The 23,677-nt window shown below is 36.3% G+C and overlaps 1 protein-coding gene across 1 annotated transcript; it reads right to left on the reverse strand.

Annotated features, from left to right (window-relative positions):
- Nucleotides 1-1,352: 1,352 nt before the first annotated feature.
- On the reverse strand, nt 1,353-22,579 carry LOC117289574. The gene is made up of 6 exons (XM_033770731.1): nt 21,864-22,579; nt 18,269-18,338; nt 12,992-13,155; nt 10,155-10,327; nt 2,863-3,041; nt 1,353-2,018 (listed from the first exon to the last, which is right to left on the reverse strand). Exons 1-6 carry the CDS (start codon nt 22,173-22,175, stop codon nt 1,966-1,968), a joined length of 951 nt encoding a protein of 316 aa, XP_033626622.1. The 5' UTR covers nt 22,176-22,579; the 3' UTR covers nt 1,353-1,965.
- Nucleotides 22,580-23,677: the final 1,098 nt, after the last annotated feature.

Here is a 23,677-nt window from a genome sequence, read left to right on the forward strand (position 1 = left end):
TCTGTGGTCTCGACAGGCTGGCCCTGTACAGTTAATCCCTCGCTAATCCAACTAATCCTCCACGGCCAGGAGTACTGGTAACAATGGTTTGGTTTTGGCTTGGTGTGGTGTGCACGCCCAGGTAGTAGCTTTTTCTTAGCATCATGAATGAACGTATTTTGGGGGCAAAACACGGCTTTGAACATCGTGTTGTGTAATTCAAGTCTAAAAAAATCGGGATTCTTGATTTTGAGAGGTAGACCCGAACGGAAATCATAAAAATATTTATTAAATAAACAAGGCTGTTTCAATTGATAAGTTGGTTAACGGATCGCGGTGAACGATTTTCTACCGCGATCCGCTGGGAAAATTGGGGGAAATGGAAATTTCCCATTTCGTTTGTTTTGACGAACTTTTGGTCACTTATTATCTAGACTATATAATCTTATTCAATTGGATGTTTGTTATCTGATGTGTACCTCGGGTTCATTACATTATTTTTGAGCAGTTCTTGTAGTCACGCCCGCCCTGATTGTCGTAAGTTAAACCAGTTATTTCAATAAATGAACTCAGTCAGTTCTTTAACTTTTCATTCAATTCTTTGTTCTTAATAGTTGCACCTTGCAAATATTTATGGTTTGCAAACCTATGGTTTCAAGTCAACAGTCTCAAAATGTCACTGAATTGGACAGCGCTATCATTTATTTACCAACAAAATGTTCTGATAATAAGATCCGTTAATTTATTCCAATTAAGCATAAAACAAACAAGTACACACACATACATTTGGTATTTTTTTACTGCAGTCTTTTTATTATTACAATGGTATTTCTTCTTCAATGCCAACAGTTTGTTTAAAATTAAAATTCTTCAAAATTAAACCTTCTGACGAGGGCGTACTGATTACAATCCTATTTGCAAATCACACCCAAATTCAACAACCTGGTCATACGTTTATTAAAAACATACACATAAGTTGGGAAACATTCTTAGTTGGTCACAACCAACCCAAAATTGAGTTCGTCTCGAACGCTCAAATGCATGTACATGATGTACCCATGTGAGGTATATTGACGTTGCCAGCGCTAGGCAAAGCCAACCAGCAAAAACATGACAACAAGAGGTAAAGTAGAATGTCAGGTTATACTTCATCGTTTTTCACGATTAAAAAAAGTATGTGTGGTATCTTTTGACGAGTATTTTAGAAATGGAAAAAACACAGCGCAAAAATAAAGCGTTAGGACAAATTAGTTTTTAAATTCATATTCATAGTCCACAACCGAACAGTCAATGTATACAGTTTAAAACACAGTTTTTATTTATTTACTTATTTATTTATTTCCAGGCAAACAGTACATACAAAGAATAGGCAATAAAAAATAAGACTACACAGAGAACAAGCCTGCGGATAACCAAAAAGCGAAAATAATCACTATCTAAAGGCGATCCGGACAATAAAAATAGCAAAGGAACAAAATGGCACAATGACAAAAACGACATAAAAATTGCACATCAAATACCAAATCAAATACCAAATCAAATATAAATATATAGAAACACTGTAGAAAATACATTAAATTTTGTTGAGGTTCGTCAGAACCAAATAATGTACTATTGTGCCCTTCAATTAAAAAAATAACATCACGTTGATTGGTTTGTATGACCTATGACCTTGACAACATTTTTAACACTCATTATGACAGCAATCTATAACAACTAGTGAGAAATATCATATCATATTATTATATTCTTTGTTTACTTAAAATTGTTACTTAAATGTCCCTTTGAGTTTCACTACATAATTTCCCCATGAATTTATAAAATAATTAGAATTAAAAACTCAATCGACTAAAAAAAATTACCTTTTCAAATTTGCGTTTGAAATTATATTATTTAAAACGCGCAGGGTTGTTCACCATGGTGTGTAAAACTGCAGCGCGACACCAACAGGTCACGCTCGGTGCGGATTCGCTTTAGAGTCTCGTCTCACTCCGTATCGATGTGGATGGTCAAGTAATCAGCTATGCCCAAAGTTTTATCTGAAAGAAGAACAAAAAATGAAACAAAACAAAATCATCGATACAAAGGACTTTCCAATGACAGCATGTCCGTATAAGATTCATATTACATGATTATAAGTTGTTTAAAGGCATTGGACACGTTTAGTAATTGACAAAAACCAGATGCATAAAATGTGTAAAATTGTGGCAAAAAAAAGCAAGAAAAACACTCTTAGTGCACAAATCTGTGTGCTATCAGATGCTTGAGGAAAAGCTTCAGGTCTGAAGTTTTTTTAAGATTCAAATATTTTAGTGGGAACATACCTCTCTCGCAAAAAATACGTTTTTCAGAGGAAGTTATTTCTCACAATGTTTTTGTAACAGTTCTCCGTTGATCGTTACCAACAAGTAAGTTTGTAAACCTATTATAATGTTTTGCGTATTAAAGACACTGAACACTATTGGTAATTGTCAAAGAACAGTCTTCTCACCTGGTGTAGCTAAACATTTGAACAAAATAACAAACCTGTGAAAATTTGAGCTCAATTGGTCGTCGAAGTTGCGAGATAATAATAAATGAAAAAAAAAAAAAATCTTGTCACACGAAGTTGTGTGCTTTCAGATGTAAGTTAGTTTCGAGACCTCATCTATTTCTAAGGTCTCGAAATCAAATTCGTGGAAAATTATTTCTTTCTCGAAAACTACATTACTTCAGAAGATGCCTTTTCTCACAATGTTTTATACTATCAACAGCTCTCCATTGCTTGTTATACCAACTAAGGTTTTATGCTAATAAATATTTTGAGTAAATACCAATAGTGTCCACTGCCTTTAACCAAACGTTTCTAGTGCCATTCAATTTAATCATAAAATTAATGTTTACCGAGTCTTTCTTGCTTCCAATTGACTGCTGTGTTGATAGTGCTGTACATTATAGCAGGATAACTGCTGAACCCTTGCTCCCACTCGCAATATCGTTTTGAGTCTACCACCACCATCCAGCCAAGGTCGTAAGGACATCCATTGTGCTCTTTACTGATGTAGAACCGCCGATCTACCAAACTATTTGTGTGAAACAATACAAACGCGGATAACAAAACCACAGTGGCAAAGCATTCACCATCGTGTTAACATTTATTTTCTTGGAAGTTGCTTATTTTCTATTGGAGTTTTTTTTCTGTCGAATTCGGCAAATGAGTAGCCATTTTCATTTTCATGCGTTCGAATTAAAACAAATTAAAATGCAACCCTTTTCAGTTGCATCCGATTTCGCGAAAATAGCTTTGTGGTTAAATTGGCTGCTCATTTGCCGAAATTGACAGAGAAAACCTATAGAAGTGTGTTTTGAATGGTTTATTATTATTATTTTTTAAGTATGAATTTCGAATGTATACAACTTGGAGGGATGGGGTTGCTTTACGAATGTGCTGCAAAAAAAAGGGGGGGTTAAATATTGTTTATATACAATTACAATTAGTTATATTACGGTCTCAGTGTTAAAATAACACTGCCAATTATATTGGAGTGTTTTTGATGCCTATGGTGTAAACTTTTATTCTCTCTCATGGCATCTATGTGACAACAATCATGACGTCAACTTGTTGACACCCATGTCTTTCAGCGTGGTTGTATAGAGCCAATAATAGTTAACAACAATGCACGATGAACATTAAATTAATAAACAAAGTTCTTATAAAGCGGACATATCCTAGACACTATAGATCAAGGCGCTGAACAAAATTAGTGAATAAAAACAAATTTATGTGCTCTGAACAGTTCAGTCTTCAACGGTTTTTTGAATGTCATGATTGAGTCAGACTGGCGGATTTCTGGAGGGAGTTTGTTCCATACACTCAGAAAAAGAATGGTAAAAAAAAGTTATGTTAAATGTGTTAAGTGAAAAAATACTTAACATAAGTAAAAATTAATGAAAAATTTAAACAAAATGTTTGTGTAAATAAAAAACTACTCAAATAGTTAGTAAAACTAATAGTTTACATAACTTAGCAACTTTAAACACATATTATGCAAATTTTACTGAACTGGTTGTAAAAGTTTACATGGTGTTTAGTAAACCACGATATTTTACTCAAGTATTGTGCAAAATACGCAGCGTGTGACTTGTCTGCTGGGGTCGCGCTCTGCAGTACCATCACAGTGTAACCACACACAACGTAACGAAATGGATCTCATGAAAAAAAAACCTTCTTGAGTGGAACTTCCCTCATTTAGTTGAGACGTTTGAAGGTAAGTACTATAACATATTTCTGTATTGATGTTATTATCTGTAGTGATAGACTATACACGACTCGTTAGCACGAGTTAGCACAGATAAAGGGACAGTTGAACGTCATATTTTGACTGACAACACTTTTGAACAGTGACTTGAATATCACAAATACATACGTAGGTCTGATCAATGGTCCCCGTATTGTGCACATAGTACACGTACAGCATGCATCGTTGAAGACCATTGTACACATGTACATCGCCACTGTGTTAAAGCACCACCACTGCATACAGCCACGGTGCATCAGGCCAATGATTGGGCTAACTTTAATCTCTCATTTGTTCAGAAGAACAATCAAATAACTTTTCAACATTTTGTCTTTACAAGATACTGACAAATGATACAACTGACTTAAAATGCAAATTCTGGGAGAGGGGAATCGCACAAACACATCTACCCTTTGTTTATTTTAACCTGTTAAAGGAATTATTCAAGAAATCTCACCCCCCCCCCCCACACAAAAAAAAGGACGAAAGAAAAAGAACAAAAAGAAAAATCAGATAAAGATCAAGAAAAATCAAAGTTTTCAGGTAGCCTACTGTTATGTGGGATTGCATATATAGCACCAAAATTATCTCTCCTCCTGGGATCCTATCACCTTATTCCAGAACTGCAAGTCTCCATCATTGAACCTTTTGTTGATTTGTTTATTTTTTAAGCCCCTATGTATTTGTTTATTTATTTTATTTTATTTCAATTTGTATTTGTACTTTTTTAAATTTATGTGCATGTACATCATGTACAAATTGTATTGCACATACATTGCAGTACTGGAACGTTGTCTCTATTGATCTATAAGTGTTGTAATATGATAATTAAACCACTATTGATATAAAATAATGGTTTAATCTGACATTGTGTGTACCCCATCCTTAAGACAATCAGATTAAATCATTATTTTACAGCAAAATTGGTTTAATTGTAATATTACAATACTTTAAGTTCATTACAGACAATATACACGTGTCATACAATTTGTACTGCACCCCCATTGAAATTTAACCTATTGTGTTTAATATTATTCCCCTTTATGCAGGAAAACACAAGTTTGGACCAGTATTTGAAAGACATCAACAGGGACACCAGATCGCAACCATGCTGATATTAGGTGGGTCTGCACTGGCTCCACAGCAAGTGTTCGTAATTTTTGAGCAAATGCATTTGAACAGTCATCCCTTGTGAAAGCACTGGATGTGTGTTTCAAAACACATTTTGTCTTCGACTTGAGCTACCAGGAGGAGTGTTCTGGCGTTTGGGAGTTCATTGAATTGGTTGTGTTTGAACTCAAAGGCGGTGTGAAGAGCAGCACTATTCGAGAGTTCAGGGCTTACTGTTCATCTCATGATGCATCTGATTAATGTTGACCATTCCATAAGCATTGTAGTTAAAGAAGTTCTTGCACAAAATGTTTGCAAATACGTATCAAAATCATAAGAGATGTGATAGTTGTGATAGTTTGGATTTATGGAACAACCTTACAGTTTAAATAGGAACTCAAAGGTCAAATTCAAATTTGTATTCAACACCCTTCCAGTTTTGTCAAATTTGTCAAAATGTCAAATTCAACGCCGTTTTGATTGCTTAGCGACAATGAGGATAAACCAATAATTCCCCATACAAATTGTTCAAACCCAAAATTGAATTTTTACCTTGGAGTTCTTTTTTAAGCTGTGTTAGCCTGGAAGTATTTATTCTGACCTTGCCAATTAATGTAATTTGACCATTCCAGAAGCATTGTAGTTAACCCTCTAGTCCCTGCACCGCCCGAGTTTCTGAAAACCAATTTTTCAAGATTCTTGCAGTAAATAACTGGAATCGTAGTTCAATTTTTAAAAGATAGCTTAATATTTATGCACAATTTTTTACCCTTCGGTAATGTTTGTATAAAAGTCAAGCTCCCATTGGGAAAAATAATCGGCTCTCGAATATTTTTTTGGAAGGATAAAAGACACAATAGCTTTTCAAGGCTTTAATCTGACTCAATGCTCAAACTAATTAAATGCGAAGGCGTTAGTTTTCGACAATATCAATATTAATGATGAATAAATACAGTTTCCTTTGTGTTTACTAATTGGTATGAGCTAAATTATTTCATCGTCATTAGCTTCGATGAAATAATTTAGCTCATACTAATTAGTAAGCACAAAGGAAACTGTATTTATTCATCATTAATGATTGATGATATTGTCGAAAACTAACGCCTTCGCATTTAATTAGTATGAGCATTGAGCCAGATAAAAGCCTTGAAAAGCTATTGTGTCCATTTTATCCTTACAAAAAAATATTCGAGAGCTGATTATTGTTCCCAATGGGAGCTTGTACTTTTATACAAACATTACCAAAAGGGTAAAAAATTGTGCATAAATATTAAGCTATCTGTTAAAAATTGAACTACGATTCCAGTTGTTTACTGCAAGAATCTTGAAAAATTGGTTTTCAGAAACTCGGGTGGTGCAGTGAAAGTTCTTGCACAAAATGTTTGCAAATACGTATCAAAATCATAAGAGATGTGATAGTTGTGATAGTTTGGATTTATGGAACAACCTTACAGTTTAAATAGGAACTCAAAGGTCAAATTCAAATTTGTATTCAACACCCTTCCAGTTTTGTCAAATTTGTCAAAATGTCAAATTCAACGCCGTTTTGATTGCTTAGCGACAATGAGGATAAACCAATAATACCCCATACAAATTGTTCAAACCCAAAATTGAATTTTTACCTTGGAGTTCTTCTTTAAGCTGTGTTAGCCTGGAAGTATTTATTCTGACCTTGCCAATTAATGTAATTTGACCATTCCAGAAGCATTGTAGTTAACCCTCTAGTCCCTGCACCGCCCGAGTTTCTGAAAACCAATTTTTCAAGATTCTTGCAGTAAATAACTGGAATCGTAGTTCAATTTTTAAAAGATAGCTTAATATTTATGCACAATTTTTTACCCTTTCGGTAATGTTTGTATAAAAGTACAAGCTCCCATTGGGAACAATAATCGGCTCTCGAATATTTTTTTGGAAGGATAAAATGGACACAATAGCTTTTCAAGGCTTTAATCTGACTCAATGCTCAAACTAATTAAATGCGAAGGCGTTAGTTTTTGACAATATCAATATTAATGATGAATAAATACAGTTTCCTTTGTGTTTACTAATTGGTATGAGCTAAATTATTTCATCGTCATTAGCTTCGATGAAATAATTTAGCTCATACTAATTAGTAAGCACAAAGGAAACTGTATTTATTCATCATTAATGATTGATGATATTGTCGAAAACTAACGCCTTCGCATTTAATTAGTATGAGCATTGAGCCAGATAAAAGCCTTGAAAAGCTATTGTGTCCATTTTATCCTTACAAAAAAATATTCGAGAGCTGATTATTGTTCCCAATGGGAGCTTGTACTTTTATACAAACATTACCAAAAGGGTAAAAAATTGTGCATAAATATTAAGCTATCTGTTAAAAATTGAACTACGATTCCAGTTGTTTACTGCAAGAATCTTGAAAAATTGGTTTTCAGAAACTCGGGTGGTGCAGTGAAAGTTCTTGCACAAAATGTTTGCAAATACGTATCAAAATCATAAGAGATGTGATAGTTGTGATAGTTTGGATTTATGGAACAACCTTACAGTTTAAATAGGAACTCAAAGGTCAAATTCAAATTTGTATTCAACACCCTTCCAGTTTTGTCAAATTTGTCAAAATGTCAAATTCAACGCCGTTTTGATTGCTTAGCGACAATGAGGATAAACCAATAATACCCCATACAAATTGTTCAAACCCAAAATTGAATTTTTACCTTGGAGTTCTTCTTTAAGCTGTGTTAGCCTGGAAGTATTTATTCTGACCTTGCCAATTAATATAATTTGACCATTCCAGAAGCATTGTAGTTAACCCTCTAGTCCCTGCACCGCCCGAGTTTCTGAAAACCAATTTTTCAAGATTCTTGCAGTAAATAACTGGAATCGTAGTTCAATTTTTAAAAGATAGCTTAATATTTATGCACAATTTTTTACCCTTTCGGTAATGTTTGTATAAAGTACAAGCTCCCATTGGGAACAATAATCGGCTCTCGAATATTTTTTTGGAAGGATAAAATGGACACAATAGCTTTTCAAGGCTTTAATCTGACTCAATGCTCAAACTAATTAAATGCGAAGGCGTTAGTTTTTGACAATATCAATATTAATGATGAATAAATACAGTTTCCTTTGTGTTTACTAATTGGTATGAGCTAAATTATTTCATCGTCATTAGCTTCGATGAAATAATTTAGCTCATACTAATTAGTAAGCACAAAGGAAACTGTATTTATTCATCATTAATGATTGATGATATTGTCGAAAACTAACGCCTTCGCATTTAATTAGTTTGAGCATTGAGTCAGATAAAAGCCTTGAAAGCTATTGTGTCCATTTTATCCTTACAAAAAAATATTCGAGAGCTGATTATTGTTCCCAATGGGAGCTTGTACTTTTATACAAACATTACCAAAAGGGTAAAAAATTGTGCATAAATATTAAGCTATCTGTTAAAAATTGAACTACGATTCCAGTTGTTTACTGCAAGAATCTTGAAAAATTGGTTTTCAGAAACTCGGGTGGTGCAGTGAAAGTTCTTGCACAAAATGTTTGCAAATACGTATCAAAATCATAAGAGATGTGATAGTTGTGATAGTTTGGATTTATGGAACAACCTTACAGTTTAAATAGGAACTCAAAGGTCAAATTCAAATTTGTATTCAATACCCTTCCAGTTTTTGTCAAATTTGTCAAAATGTCAAATTCAACACCGTTTTGATTGCTTAGAGACAATTAGGATAAACCAATAATTCCCCATACAAATTGTTCAAACCCAAAATTGAATTTGACCTTGGAGTTCTTCTTTAAGCTGTGTTAGCCTGGAAGTATTTATTCTGACCTTGCCAATTAATGTAATTTGACCATTCCAGAAGCATTGTAGTTAAAGAAGTTCTTGCACAAATTGTTTGCAATAAAGTATCAAAATCATAAGAGATGTGATAGTTGTGATAGTTTTGATTTATGGAACAACCTTACAGTTTAAACTGTGTTAGCCTGGAAGTATTTATTCTGACCTTGCCAATTAGGTAGATTTTTTGTAATTTTTTAAATTCACTGAAATTGTTGACTGATTATGAAACATACAGAAAACCCCATTTTGCACATGTGATGTTTTGGATTGTTAATATTATTACCATTAAATTTTTATTAAAAAGTTGTTATCTTGAAATTCATGTTGTAGTCGCCAAGTCTCAGTATTTATGATGTGTCCATTTATTACAGCCCTAAACTCCATGAAATAACACTTTGCTAGTATTCAACACAAGCATTGTGTATATTATTACCAGTTTTAAAGGCACACAGTTTACATTAAAAATCGGTAAAATCTATACTTCAAAATTGAGTAATTATTTTACATGAGTGGATTTATACCCAGCAATTCAGTAAAAAAAAATACCCAATATTGATGTAAAGTTTTACACAACTATTTACATTGTAAAGCGGTAAAGTCTTACGTCACAATTAAGTAATATTTTACATGAGTGGGTTTACCCAACAATTCAGTAAAGAAAACTACCCAATATTTATGTAAACTTTTACACAGCTATTAAGCAAGATATTACCCAACGCCTGTTGGGTAAAGTTTTACCTAATAGTTATGGTGTTCGCCCACTACATCTAAAACTGGTAATATTTTACACAAGTTGTGTAATCTTTCCTCTGTGTGTAGGTTGGGGCCGCTATAACCAACGAAACCCTGACAACCACTTTCTTACAAACGGTGGGAGATGAGTGTGTTTACAATCATAATTATTTGGGTTTAAATAATGAAGTTAGTGCGGCTAACTACCTTTGTTAAACATTACGTACCCGTCGGTCACTTCTCCAAAGACAGAGAAGTAAATTGTTTTGGCGGTTGGTGTCAGGTCACTCCATGGGGAGGATACAAGACGCTCCTTGGCGAACCAGCTCGTAACGTCTGCTGTTCCATTGAATACCAATTCAACTTTGACCCCAGTGTGGTCATACAATGACAGCTTGACCTGGATGTGAAAGAAGATGTTTTAAAGGAACACGTTGCCTTGGATCGGACGAGTTGGTCTTTAAAAAGCGTTTATAACCGTTTGTTTTAAAATGCATGTGATTAGAAAGATGTTTTAACAGTGGAATACAATGATCCACACAAATTTGTCTCAAAGATGCTTGGTTTTCCTTTAACTGTGCGAACTAACACGAACGGCCATTTATGGGAGTAAAAAATTTGACTCACATAAATGGCCGACCGTGAATTGTCGACGAAGTAAAAGGAAAACCGTGCAATTTCGAGGCATGTTTGTGTGGATCACTATATAGGTTTTCTCGGTCAATTTCGGAAAATGAGCAGCCAATTTAACCACCAGCCTATAAGGAATTTCGCACGAAATCGAATGCTACTAAAAAAGGGTCATGCGATTTTATTTTAAGACTAGTCAAATCTACTTTTACGTCATTCGATTTTACAAAATAATCATTCAGATTAACAATTCATCGAAGCTGCATTCAAATTCGCAGGTTTAGTCATTCAATTTCATTTTGAGGCAGTCAATTCTGATATTTGTGCAGTCTTAAAAACGCTTGGTTAACTTGTTGTTTCACTATACGAATGTTAAAGGCATGCGGTTAATTTGTTGGCACTCTTGAACATAATATGCCAAGATGTCTGGCCCGTCAACAGATGGTTGGTGAATATTTACAAAAACCAACAACTGGAAAAACATTTATATAAACAAAAAATAAAATAAAAACATTCAAACACATTCAAGTGTCAGGTCTTGGTCAGTTAACCATTGAAGGTCTCCCGAAGAAATAAAGAAGAAAACAACTCTTATGGGGCCCAAGGTAAAGTCTACTGGAAACATAAAATAAAGAAAATAAGGTTCGCTCGATTTAAAAGTGAAGGTACGAAACGGTTTGCCTTATACAGTTTATCTGCTTATTCGTATTTCTTTAGCCGTACTTATTTGAATTCTCGGTGAGCGAAATTGATTGCCTCTTTACGAAATTGAAAATGATTAAATCAGCAAAATCTCTAGTCGAACCAGCTTTGCTAAATTGAATGATGATTGTGTGTCATGAAAAAGAATGAGTGTGCTAGGAACTTGAATGCCTCAAAACGAAATCGAATGACCGAATTCTGAATTTGAAACGCAGTAAAAACCGGAGAGGCAAAATAGCTTTAATTGAAACGCATGAAAATTAAATTGGCTGCTCATTTGCCGAATGTGACCGAGAAAACCTACATTATACTTTTACAACATCTTTCTACCGATATGCATTTTATAACAAACGGCTACAAATGCTTTTCAAAGACCAACTCGACCGATCCAAGGCAACGTGTTCCTTTAAGAGTTTATACGTTCATCTAAAAGATTTACCTATTTTGTTCCAAGCAAAACGACAAAATCCTTGTTTGGGAAAAAAAACATACTATTGAAGTTGCACTATTTTCCAAAATGCTGTTTCGGTGTCTATTGTTGTTTTATGTTGTTCTGTTTATGACCAAAATAAAGCCGGGCGACTGCTCTGTAAGTGCAGAGCTGCTTTTGGGCTTTCATTCCTGCAACTACTTTTTTATTAGCAATTAATTCATAAACACATAGGCCCTAATTATACGCAATTAGTTTGTGAAAATGAAAGGGAAAAAATACTGCAGTGTGGACACCAAAGCATGTTTAGTCTTTTCGTGAAAATAACACGCTTCCACGGGGTCGATTTCATAAAGAGTCAGGATGACCTGACTGAAAGTCAATCGTATAAGTTGCTTAGTGAAGTGTGACGTCACAATCCAAATCACTATGGTAATGTGAAATCGACCCCTGGTTATTGGTGAAACGCGCTGTGTGGGATACTGTCAATGTTAAAATAAATTCGTTGACCTTCATCCCCCCACCACATTTTTTTATTTTATTGACTTGCTTCATAATAAAGAACAAAGTATAATGCCTATAATGAAGCCTGATTCTAGATCAAAAATGTCCCCAGTATCATTAGTTTTCATTTTAGTTTTCCTGGCTTCAAACAACTTCACAGTTAAATCAGAAATGAACTTGATCATCTTGTCCAGCTTGTTCTTTTCCGTTAATTGTGTAAATATTTATAATTGCTTAAAAAAAAAACTGAATTTCGATTTTAAGTTTTTGTTTTACCCACTCACAATTAAAAAATATATATATATTCGAATTTTTTAAACACTGACTATTTTAAACCATAAACGACCCTAAGGCCCACACTTCATGTATATATATAACACAAAAACTGTGAAAATATAGGCTCAATCGGTCATCGGAGTAGGGAGAAAATAACGGGAAAACCCACCCTTGTTTCCGCACGTTTTCGCCGTGTCATGACATGTGTTTACTAATCCGTAGTTCTCGTTGTCGAGAATTGATAATTGTTTCCATGTTTTCTCAAAAAGTAAAACATTTCATGGCATAATATTTCAAGAGAAGTATTTTACCTTTATCTTCTGTAAACCCTGTAGTTTGTAAATCTGTGAACTTTTATTTTGTTTCTGTTCCGAAAGTGTATAATGGCTTTAAATGCTTGGTTCGTGTATACAAAGGGTGTAGGCCTACGTTACATGTTAATTACAATTTTTAACCCAGCAAAAACCCTGCAAAATGTTAGCAATCCTTCTTAATGCATCCCTCCCAACCCAGTTCACTCACCCGTTTGACGTTCAATCGTTCGTTTTTCCAATAGTTGAACAACGTCTCTTGTCCACAACAGTGTCCACAGCACTCCGAATATACATCTGTGGTGTTAGTCCAGAGATCATAAAGCTTTATTCCTGTCCCAGCAACCCCCTTGAAGATCAGTTTCCATTCAGACCCTAGAGAATATTAAATACATCATACGTTTGGCTATGGAGGACGTAGGTGTCGAACAAGGGGTTTCGAACAATAATTGTATCTAATAATATCATTATTATTTTTACAAAGCGCCTTTTTACACCCGAAGGGCGTCCCAAAGCGCAAATTATTACCCCTGGTCACCGGGCCTTAAATCCTTCCTTAAAGGATTTGGGTACCTTTTCAAAATGTCCATAGATTTACATTAAACTTACAGGGTATGAAGATAATGATAGTGGAAAGCTTCCTTTCAAATATTACTTACTGAGGTGCTGTAGTTTTTGAAAAATTAGTAAAACAATGTCAGGGAACCTTTCTACAATCATTATCTTCAAACTGTGTAAGTTTAGTGTAAATCTGCGAGTATTGTGTTTTTTGTCCTACATAAGGTTACATACACCCTTGAAATCATTTCAGGTCACTGGGGAGTAATACAGCCTGTGCGCAATATATGCGCTACTCCGCTAAACCAGTCTCTGCCCTCACAGGTATCCATTTACCCCTGGGTGGAGAGAAGCAATTATTGGATGCGTTCGATTAGCTCCCCTGGGTCGACCCCGCGGTGCTCACTCGGGTGAGCCCCTGACAAGAGCTATTACATCGAACTATCACACTCGCCCTCTCGTGGTAACGTCATGCACCTCGGGTCACCCCAAGTGACCCACTCCACAAGCAGGGCACTGGGGGCTGACCCGGGTTAACCCCTGGAATGACGTCAAAGCTATTCGAACGCACCGAGGGCAGACCGGGGTCGACCCAGGGAAGCTAAACGAACGCACCCATAGTTAAACATTTAGCCACTGGACCGCCCAGTCACCTAAAGCGATACACTGTATTATGCGGTAGGAGGAAACCTCGTTATAGCCTACGCATTGGTGAATCCATTTAGTTGTTTATAGATCATTATTCATTTTTCTCACCACAGTTGACTTGACGAAGCTAATGATGATGAAATAATTTAGCACTTACCCAACAAAACGCTTATTAGTAAACACAAAGGAAACTGTATTTTTCTTTCTCGAAAACTATGGCACTTCAGAGGGAGCCGTTTCTCACAATGTTTTATACCATCAACCTCTCCCCATTACTCGTCACCAAGAAAGGTTTTATGCTAATAATTATTTTGAGTAACTACCAAGTGTCCACTGCCTTTAAACAATCGTGTTATAAATCGTGTTATACTCTTAAGATTGAAAAAAAAATTATAGTTATTGTTTCTTCATAAAAAAAAAAACTGCACGAACACGGTCTGTGTGCAGACTATTGTCCTTTTGCTAATTAATTAGTGTACTTACAAAACTGTACTCACTGTTGTATTACTTTAAAATCGGGGGAAATTTTGTTACTAAGATAACTATATGATAAAAATGTGTAAAAAGCATCGACTTTCCTAAGTAATTAATGTATATTTTTTAAAGAATTGTGACGAATTTGTTTTGTGATACTATAATAATAAAATTCCTCGTCTTAAGAGGCAATCTGCCAGAATCTTCCAACCTTATGATTTCAAAATTTGCGTAGTGGACAATGAGTTAAACAATAAAGTAGAAATTAATACTTTTCAAGACGGTCCGTAAAGGCCGAATCACACGAAAATTATAACGATAACGACGCAAAAAAACCCGCATTCTATTTATATGCTTTGCATGTATTTTACTTGAATGAAAATGTCAAGTCGTGAACTTTGCTGAATTCCACTTAAAATGTTTTCGATGCATAAGGAAATCGAGTCATATGATTATAAATAGGTTTCAATTGTGTAAAAAAACAATCATTTTGTATACCCTTGTCCAAAGCTTTTCTGCGAGATTTGCGAAAAGCCCCGTTACGTAATCACTCTCAAAACGTCATATAAAGCCGCTTTGTTGCAGCGTGGATGTATAACAAAGCAAACTCCCACAAATGACGTCAGCGGCATTGTCCTTTGACGCCCGCTCTCAACGGCAGAAGTGTGTTTAGTTTTTCAATAAACCTTTAGGTAGGGGCCTGATTTTTTAATCGATAAATACGAAAAGTTCAGAGGTGCACACATATCAAAATTACATTAAATGGTGAACAAGTGCATTATAAACAAGTAAAAATACCATTTCTGTTGAAAACATTCCGCTCAGGTAGCTGTTTAAATTCAATTCGACCTCTGGGTGCCAAGTTTAAATGATTTTGTTTTCAATAAACCAATATTCATAAATACCTCAGACAGTTTCGCTATTTCTATTGGTGGAGAGCGCGTCACGTGGGTGTGTAAAAACCTTTGTTTGTGACCAGTAAAAAGTATTGAAACTCGGGCGTGACACGCGAGCTTGCACCGTCCTGGGCCCAATTTCATAGCGCTGCTAAGCACAACAATTTGCTTAGCATCAAATTTCTTCTTTGATAAAAACAGGATTACCAACCAAATTTCTACGTGATTTTCAGGATAAGCGAACAACAGCTGAATACCAGTGGCAATCAATATTGAAAAGTTGGTTGGTAATCCTGTTTTTATCGAGGAAGAAATTTCATGCTTAGCAAATTTTTGTGCTTAGCAGCTCTATGAAATTTGGCCCTGTTCTTATAATAGTCTGGTTCCCAGACTCAAAAATCTCCGACTAGGCTCTGTCGAATTTAGGGTCCGGTATCACCCAAAATTACGTGACCAAAAAGGAGGAATTCCTCCTCTTTCGAAGTTATCCAAACTGTTCCGAACGTATTGTCGTTAACATTCGGACAGTATCGTTGATGTTCGGTACGGACTCGTAATGTCAGTCCTATCGGCCTTAGATCCAAGAGTTTTTATGCCAGTTATTGCCAATGCAGGCGTTGTGTCTAAATAAAGCGTTTGCAAAGCGATGCGACAAGTTCAAAATATATAAACCTGGGAAATCGCTCCGGGATCTGGTAAGTTTTTGTCCTTTTTCTTCAAAAATATTTTTTCAAAGGTGTTTTGACTTGAGTGTTCATTAGACACTGATTGAGGATTAAGTTTCATGATTTTTAAAAGTTGTAAAAATGGGGCAAAATCTGGTGACTAGCTGTCGAAATTATACGTGTTGAACAAGATTGTCATTAATTGACGATCAAAATAATCTCGTAACCCTCCGGCCTGGCGGCCGTTGGGAGGAGGGTTACGTTATCGCAACTAGTAGTACGTGTAGACATGGTTTCCCTGGAGATGACCCCCGACCCTGACAAGTTGCGTCATGCTCTATTTTTAACCGTGGGTGATACCTGACCTAAGATTTTTAACAAGAGACGTCAAGGAATCTTTGGTCAGGGAACCAGACTATTCTTATAGGACAGTTTCTTCATTCCTATTGGTCGAGAGCAACGGCTGAAACAGTTGTGCCACATCACGCGAAACGCGCGACGCGCACAGCATTCCCTTATAAGGAGTTGTTTACCCGAAGGCAGCGGAGGGCTGTACCATTTCATAGCTGGAGGGGTGTTGTGTTGAAAGAAATCATTGAACAATTGTAATGTTTGCATTTATTTTACTTTTTGACCAAAAAGTGTTGATTTTTGTGACCGAAAAGGTATTTTATGAATGGGAGTCAAAGTGTGTTGAATCGGTTTTCAACATGTGGTTTAAACCCGCCGAGGCCTGGTTCTTGATAGTTTACCTCGACTTCGTCTCGGTAAAATTATCAAGAACCAGGCCTCGTTGGGATTAAACCACTAGTTGAAAACCTCTTCACCACACGTTGATTCCCTCAATAATAATATAGCAGTCGCCGTCCTTCTGACCAAATTAATGGGTTTTTTTTTATCCCTTGTATTCAAATGGCAGGTTTTATGAACTATTATAAGCATGGAGGATTGTATAAGCATGGAGGTAGGCCTGGGTAAAGGTAACTGACACCTCTGATTGTTGTCAAAGACTAGTAGTCTCACTTATTAACACAACAACTCTGTGAACATTTGTACTCAATTGGTCATCGAAATTGCAAGAGAATAATGGGAACAAGTCTAGTTCCAGATGCCTTATAAAAGGCTTCATGCCTGAAGTATTTTATTTATTTATTTATTTATTTATTTATTTATTTTTAATTCTTCGGAAAAAAAAACGAGAAAAAAAAGAAGAAAAGAAAAAAGGACAAAAATCAAACAAGCACAGGCCGTCCAGGGAAGAACAAAACTCCAAAAACTGTCATCAAAAAGGATGTGCTCTCCCAGACCTAGCTCATAAACAATACACATTATATACTATACATTAAACATTCTAAAACTGCAGTAAAAGTTTAAACAAAAGATGGCAAGTAAAAAATCAATAACACAAACGATATACACAAACCGTGCACGCTCAATGTAAATCCGTGAACATTATAGTTTCTGTTAGAAAAAAGTACATTAACCAACTAAAAAGTACATAAACTCTTCTTCAATTGTAAAAAAAAATGAGCAGAAATACCAATACGAGTAAAAATGAGGGGGGGGGGGGGTAATAAAATAATAACAAAGACAATAAAAAGATGAAATAAAAATGTGCACATGTAAAAATTAAACTTAAGGAAAGATAGTGTTCTCCAACATCATTGTTATTATTTATGAAGAATATATTACCCCAAGGATAAGCACGAGCAGCCAAAAACACCAGAAATACCGGGAGCAAAAAAGTGTAACACGTCCCGGACGCCATTTTTTATAAATTTCAATATTTGAGCGATAAATAATTGTTCTCTTAAAGGAAGTGGACACTATTGGTAATTACTAAATGTAACTATTAGCATAAAACCTTTCTTGGTGACAAGTAATAGGGAGAGGTTGATGGTATAAAACATTGTGATAAACGGCACCCTCTGAAGTGCCATAGTTTCCGAGAAAGAAGTAATTTTTCCACGAATTTGATTTCGAGACCTCAGATTTAGAACTTGAGGTCTCGAAATCAACCATCTAAACGCACACACCTTTGTGTGACAAGGGTGTTTTTTCTTTCATTCATATCTCGCAAGTTCGATGACCGATTGAGCTCAAATTTTCACACGTTTTTTATTTTATGTATATGTTGAGATACACCAACTATGAAGGATAGTCTTTGACAATTACCAATAGTGTCCACTGCCTTTAAAAGGCCTTTGAGTAATTACCAATAGTGTACAGTGGTTAGTATAGTTTTACCTTTGTCTCCCCACGAAAATACTGCTGACTTCTCGCAACAAGTCGGGGCAGGAGAATCCAGGCACCCAATCTGAAAATAAATTTAAAAAAACGCTGTAATTTATTTATAATGACTGCTAATACGGAATTTTACTAAAGTGGAGACACAAAAATTACAGTGGATTGTAAAATAACCGTGAGGTGTAATATTCCGACAGACAGATCGTGATGTCCCAACAATGTCCCTGCTCAGAAAAACCCTGATGATTTATACGCGTGAATTAGGGTTAGGGTTGGGATTGATGTTAGGGTTAGAGTTGAGTTAGGGTTAGTTCTGAGTTTAGTTATGTTGGAACAGTTTGTGAGTTATGGTTAGAGTTATGGTTAGGGTTAGGGTTGGGATTGGTGTTAGAGTTAGAGTTGAGTTAGGGTTAGTTTTGAGTTTATAGTTATACCATGTTGGAAAAGTTTGTGAGTTATTGTTATTATGGTTATGGTTAGGGTTGGGATTGGTGTTAAAGTTAGAGTTTAGTTAGGGTTACTTCTGGGTTTAGTTATACCATGTTGGAAAATTGTGAGTTATGGTTAGAGTTAGGGTTAGGGTTGTGTTCATTGGTTTTGGAGGTACGTCGGATGGTCGACCACGTCAGAGCCAATGAACAGCTCTCCCTGGGTAGCTCCAACCACAATAGGGACTTTTCGTTTTCGACGACGGGTGGTTCTGCGACGGTTGTTCAGCTAAACGTTGTCGTTTTCAGCACAACGAAGATTCATCCCAAGTACTGTCATAGAAATTGAGGGACGACCGTCCTCAAAGCCGACGCATGCGCAGATGACGCCAAATGTCATCTTTACCGTCGCAGAACCATCCGTTGTCGAAAACGAAAAGTCCCTAACGTACATACACGACGAACTTTGCACAAGGATCATTTGTGATTCATTAGAGCAGGTTGAATATTCATGCATCGGCCTCTGCGATGACGAAACAGCTTGTAAGCTTATACCTGCACTATTCAAAGGCGAATGAATAGACGGTGTGCTTGTGACATACAGAGTGAAACAAATAGTTAAAAAACAGCCAACGTGAGTGGAGACAGTCCTTCGCTGGGATATAAAGCAAAATATAAAGACTTGCTATGGTGTCATCGGGTCACAAGCACACCGTCTCATTCGCCTTCGAATAGCGCGGGTAAGCTTCTTTCCAAGATAAGGTATCACAGAAAGACATCTTTCCAAGATAAGGTATCACAGAAAGACATCTTTCCAAGATAGGGTATCACAGAAAGACATATTTCCAAGATAAGATATCAGGGAAATACGTCTTTCCAAGATAAGATATCAGGGAAATACGTCTTTCCAAGATAAGGTATCATGGAAAGACGTATTTCCAAGATATGATACCATGGAAAGACGTCTTTCCAAGATAATGTATCAGGGAAGTACGTCTTTCCGAGATAATATATCAGGGAAAGACGTCTTTCCAAGATAAGATATCAGGGAAAGACGTGTTATTATTAGGAAAACATGTCTTTCCGAGATAATTATCTTAGAAACTCGGAAACGCGGATGGTCACTTTAAGATTCCGTAATCTACAGACATGGTAGCCAGCAGGAGGAGAAAATAAGCCAACCAATTGCAATAGTCAAGATCGATCGGCCATCTGGGTCACGAGAGAATAGTGAAAAACCGATTACAAATTTTGCATTGCATCGATGCGAAAACAAAAATAAATACAACGCTCCCCGCCGTCGATTTCACAAAACTCTTCCTAACTTGAGACTTATCTTAGGACTTAGGACGAGTCCCAACCCTGCACTGTAGCATGCGGACCTTAAGATTAATCCTAAGTTAAGACGAGTTACTCGTCCTAACTCGAGATAAGACGAGTCCTAATTCTTTGTGAAATCGACCCCCTGAGCGATTTAACTCCAAACGCAAAATTAGATTACTTATTTCTCAGCAAATATGAAATTTCAGACAGAAATATTTCATGGATGTTTTCTACTATCATCATCATTAGACCGTGTAAGTTTGATGTAAATCTGTGATCTTCAAGATGTTAGTTTCTTACTAATTCTGTAACGTTCCTTTAATGATTAATTGTTTAATTATTTAATTGTTAAAGAAATTTAAGCCGACATGGAGAATTTCTCTCTAAATCAGAATACTTCTTGCAGACAGAAACAAAATATTGACACTATGGAAGCAATCAAAAGAAATTAGTTGAAACATGGTTCTATCGTGGTTCTAGCATGGTTCTGTTATGGTTCTTTCATGGTTCTATCGTGGTTCTATAATGGTTCTATAATGGTTCTATCGGGTTCTGTCATGGTTCTGTCATGGTTCTATAACGGTTCTATCATGGTTCTAGCATGGTTCTATCATGGTTCTATCATGATGGTTCTATCATGGTTGTGTCATGGTTCTGTCGTGGTTCTGTCATGGTTCTATCATGGTTCTATCATGGTTCTATCATGGTTCTATCGTGGTTCTATCATGATTCTATAACGGCTCTATTATGGTTCTGTCATGGTTCTGTCATGGTTCTATAACGGTTCTACCATGGTTCTATCATGGTTCTAGCATGGTTCTATCATGGTTCTATCGTGGTTCTATCATGATTCTATAACGGTTCTATCATGGTTCTGCCATGGTTCTGTCATGGTTCAATCATGGTTCTATCATGGTTCTGTCATGGTTCTATCATGGTTCTATCATGGTTCTATCATGGTTCTATCATGGTTCTATCATGATGGTTCTGTCATGGTTCTGTCATGGTTCTATCATGGTTCTGTCATGGTTCTGTCATGGCTCTATCATGGTTCTATCGTGGTTCTATCATGGTTCTATCATGATGGTTCTATCATGGTTCTGTTATGGTTCTTTCATGGTTCTATCGTGGTTCTATAATGGTTCTATAATGGTTCTATCGGGTTCTGTCATGGTTCTGTCATGGTTCTATAACGGTTCTATCATGGTTCTAGCATGGTTCTATCATGGTTCTATCATGATGGTTCTATCATGGTTGTGTCATGGTTCTGTCGTGGTTCTGTCATGGTTCTATCATGGTTCTATCATGGTTCTATCATGGTTCTATCGTGGTTCTATCATGATTCTATAACGGCTCTATTATGGTTCTGTCATGGTTCTGTCATGGTTCTATAACGGTTCTACCATGGTTCTATCATGGTTCTAGCATGGTTCTATCATGGTTCTATCGTGGTTCTATCATGATTCTATAACGGTTCTATCATGGTTCTGCCATGGTTCTGTCATGGTTCAATCATGGTTCTATCATGGTTCTGTCATGGTTCTATCATGGTTCTATCATGGTTCTATCATGGTTCTATCATGGTTCTATCATGATGGTTCTGTCATGGTTCTGTCATGGTTCTATCATGGTTCTGTCATGGTTCTGTCATGGCTCTATCATGGTTCTATCGTGGTTCTATCATGGTTCTATCATGATGGTTCTATCATGGTTCTGTCATGGTTCAAGCGATAGTATACACAAGGATGAACGGAAGCGTATTGCCGCCAAATGAATGGTCTAGGGTCTAGGTATCGAAAATAATCAAAACATATTATTGGCAAAACAAAAAATGACATCAATACCTCAGATGCCGTAAAGGTGTAGAGAGACCCAGACTGCTCGACCAATCCCCCACCCGCACAAACATCAAAGTGTGAGGCACAGTTCAAGTCACATTCTTGATCTCTAGGCCGGTAATTTGCAGATCTACACCTGGGTGAATCCTTCAGACAGGCCTGGTAACACAGCTTTTGATTCTTGGTAGCATTTATGGTGGTGTAGTTCCGATCAACCAAAGCATAGTCAATCACACCACACCATGGTGTGAGTTTCCCGACAACCGATTGCAAATGTAACAGTGGAATAACTATTGCACATAGATAATATACAGGCATGATGATATTAGCTTTATGTTTTAACAGTATCTCATACGAACAAAGAATATGAAACAGCTTGATCAGAAATCTTCGCGAGTTTTAACATAATTTTAAACGTGAGGTGAGCTCGATTCCGTGCAGTATACTGTCCACAAGAAGTGACCGCGCAGATTAATAGGCGTATACAAATGCCTCAAAATTAGCACTCCTCCATGATGATGATGTCAATCTTTATGAATCTCTCTACCCATATGCATTTTATAACAAACGGTTACAGAACGCTTTTCAACGACAAACTCTATCGATCCAAGGCAACGTGTTCCTTTAACATGGATAATTTGGAAAAACTTTATTTTCAATTGAGGAGACCATGTGAGTGATTCGTCAATAATAACAACTAAACACTTGTAAGAGGAAACATGTTACTGCGCTTACGAACTCTGCGCTCACGATCACAATGATCGACCCTTCCCATGAAATATGCTAATTACATTCACGCATGCGTACAGACCCTGATGGTTGGCAAATGCCATGGAGATGTGCACTAAGCAGATGCGCAATCGCGTCTGCGTCACGCACCCATTAGCCGTGTACAAAACAACGTGATGTTCCCTCATTTTGCCAACCAAAACGTTAGTGCGCACGCGCTATGTGCAATTTACATATTTCATGGAAAGAGTCATTGATCTCCATAGACCTTATTGCAGATAGCAAAAATCCGACGTCCCGCAAAAGATTGTGGGAAATATTTTGCACCTCCAGTTATACGGTCGTCACGTAACGTGTTCTACAAAGTTTTTGTGTAAACAATAAGTTTGTAAACATTGACATTGTTTGTGGTGGACGGTCATGCTTCTGTGGCGGAAGACAGTTTCACCCACGAGTGGGTGTACCTCCATGCTTTATTTAGCCATGTCAGATGTGTATTATTAATATAAAAAACTACGACAATAATGCCATCGGACCAGTGTGCTTTGCGACTCAACGGAAGAAGTACGTACATACGTAGGTAGGCCTAGGTCCATGCATGTTTTTTTGACTTTGAATGAACACAAAAGAGTTTAATAAAATATAAATAAAGCTTGTTGATGATTTAATCATGACCGGGTCATGATTAAATCATCAAGCATGTCAAGCCCAACAAGCTGTGGGCTACAATTTTAGTATTGTATATGCTAGATGTTTATTGTATGTGTGATGGGTGGTAGAAACTAAGAAAGAAACATAGGCCTATTCAATTCTATATTCCTCAACTTTTTTTGGAGATGACAGATATTGATATTATATTCAGAGTATAATATCAATATTCTGATAATGATACTGCTCATTAATTAGTCATATTAGTCATGACTGACTTTCAGGGCAGAGTGTTTGGTAATGATTTCCAAGGCAAAAGATAATAATAATATAATAATATTTATTCGGGCAATCACACTTACAAGCACATGTACATACATTAAAAATATCTAAGAAAACAAAGTAAAACAACAGTGGGGTGCCCAGGAGAGCATAACAGTTTA

The sequence above is a fragment of the Asterias rubens genome, chromosome 4, assembly GCF_902459465.1.
Source record: "Asterias rubens chromosome 4, eAstRub1.3, whole genome shotgun sequence".
Lineage (NCBI taxonomy): Eukaryota > Metazoa > Echinodermata > Asteroidea > Forcipulatida > Asteriidae > Asterias > Asterias rubens.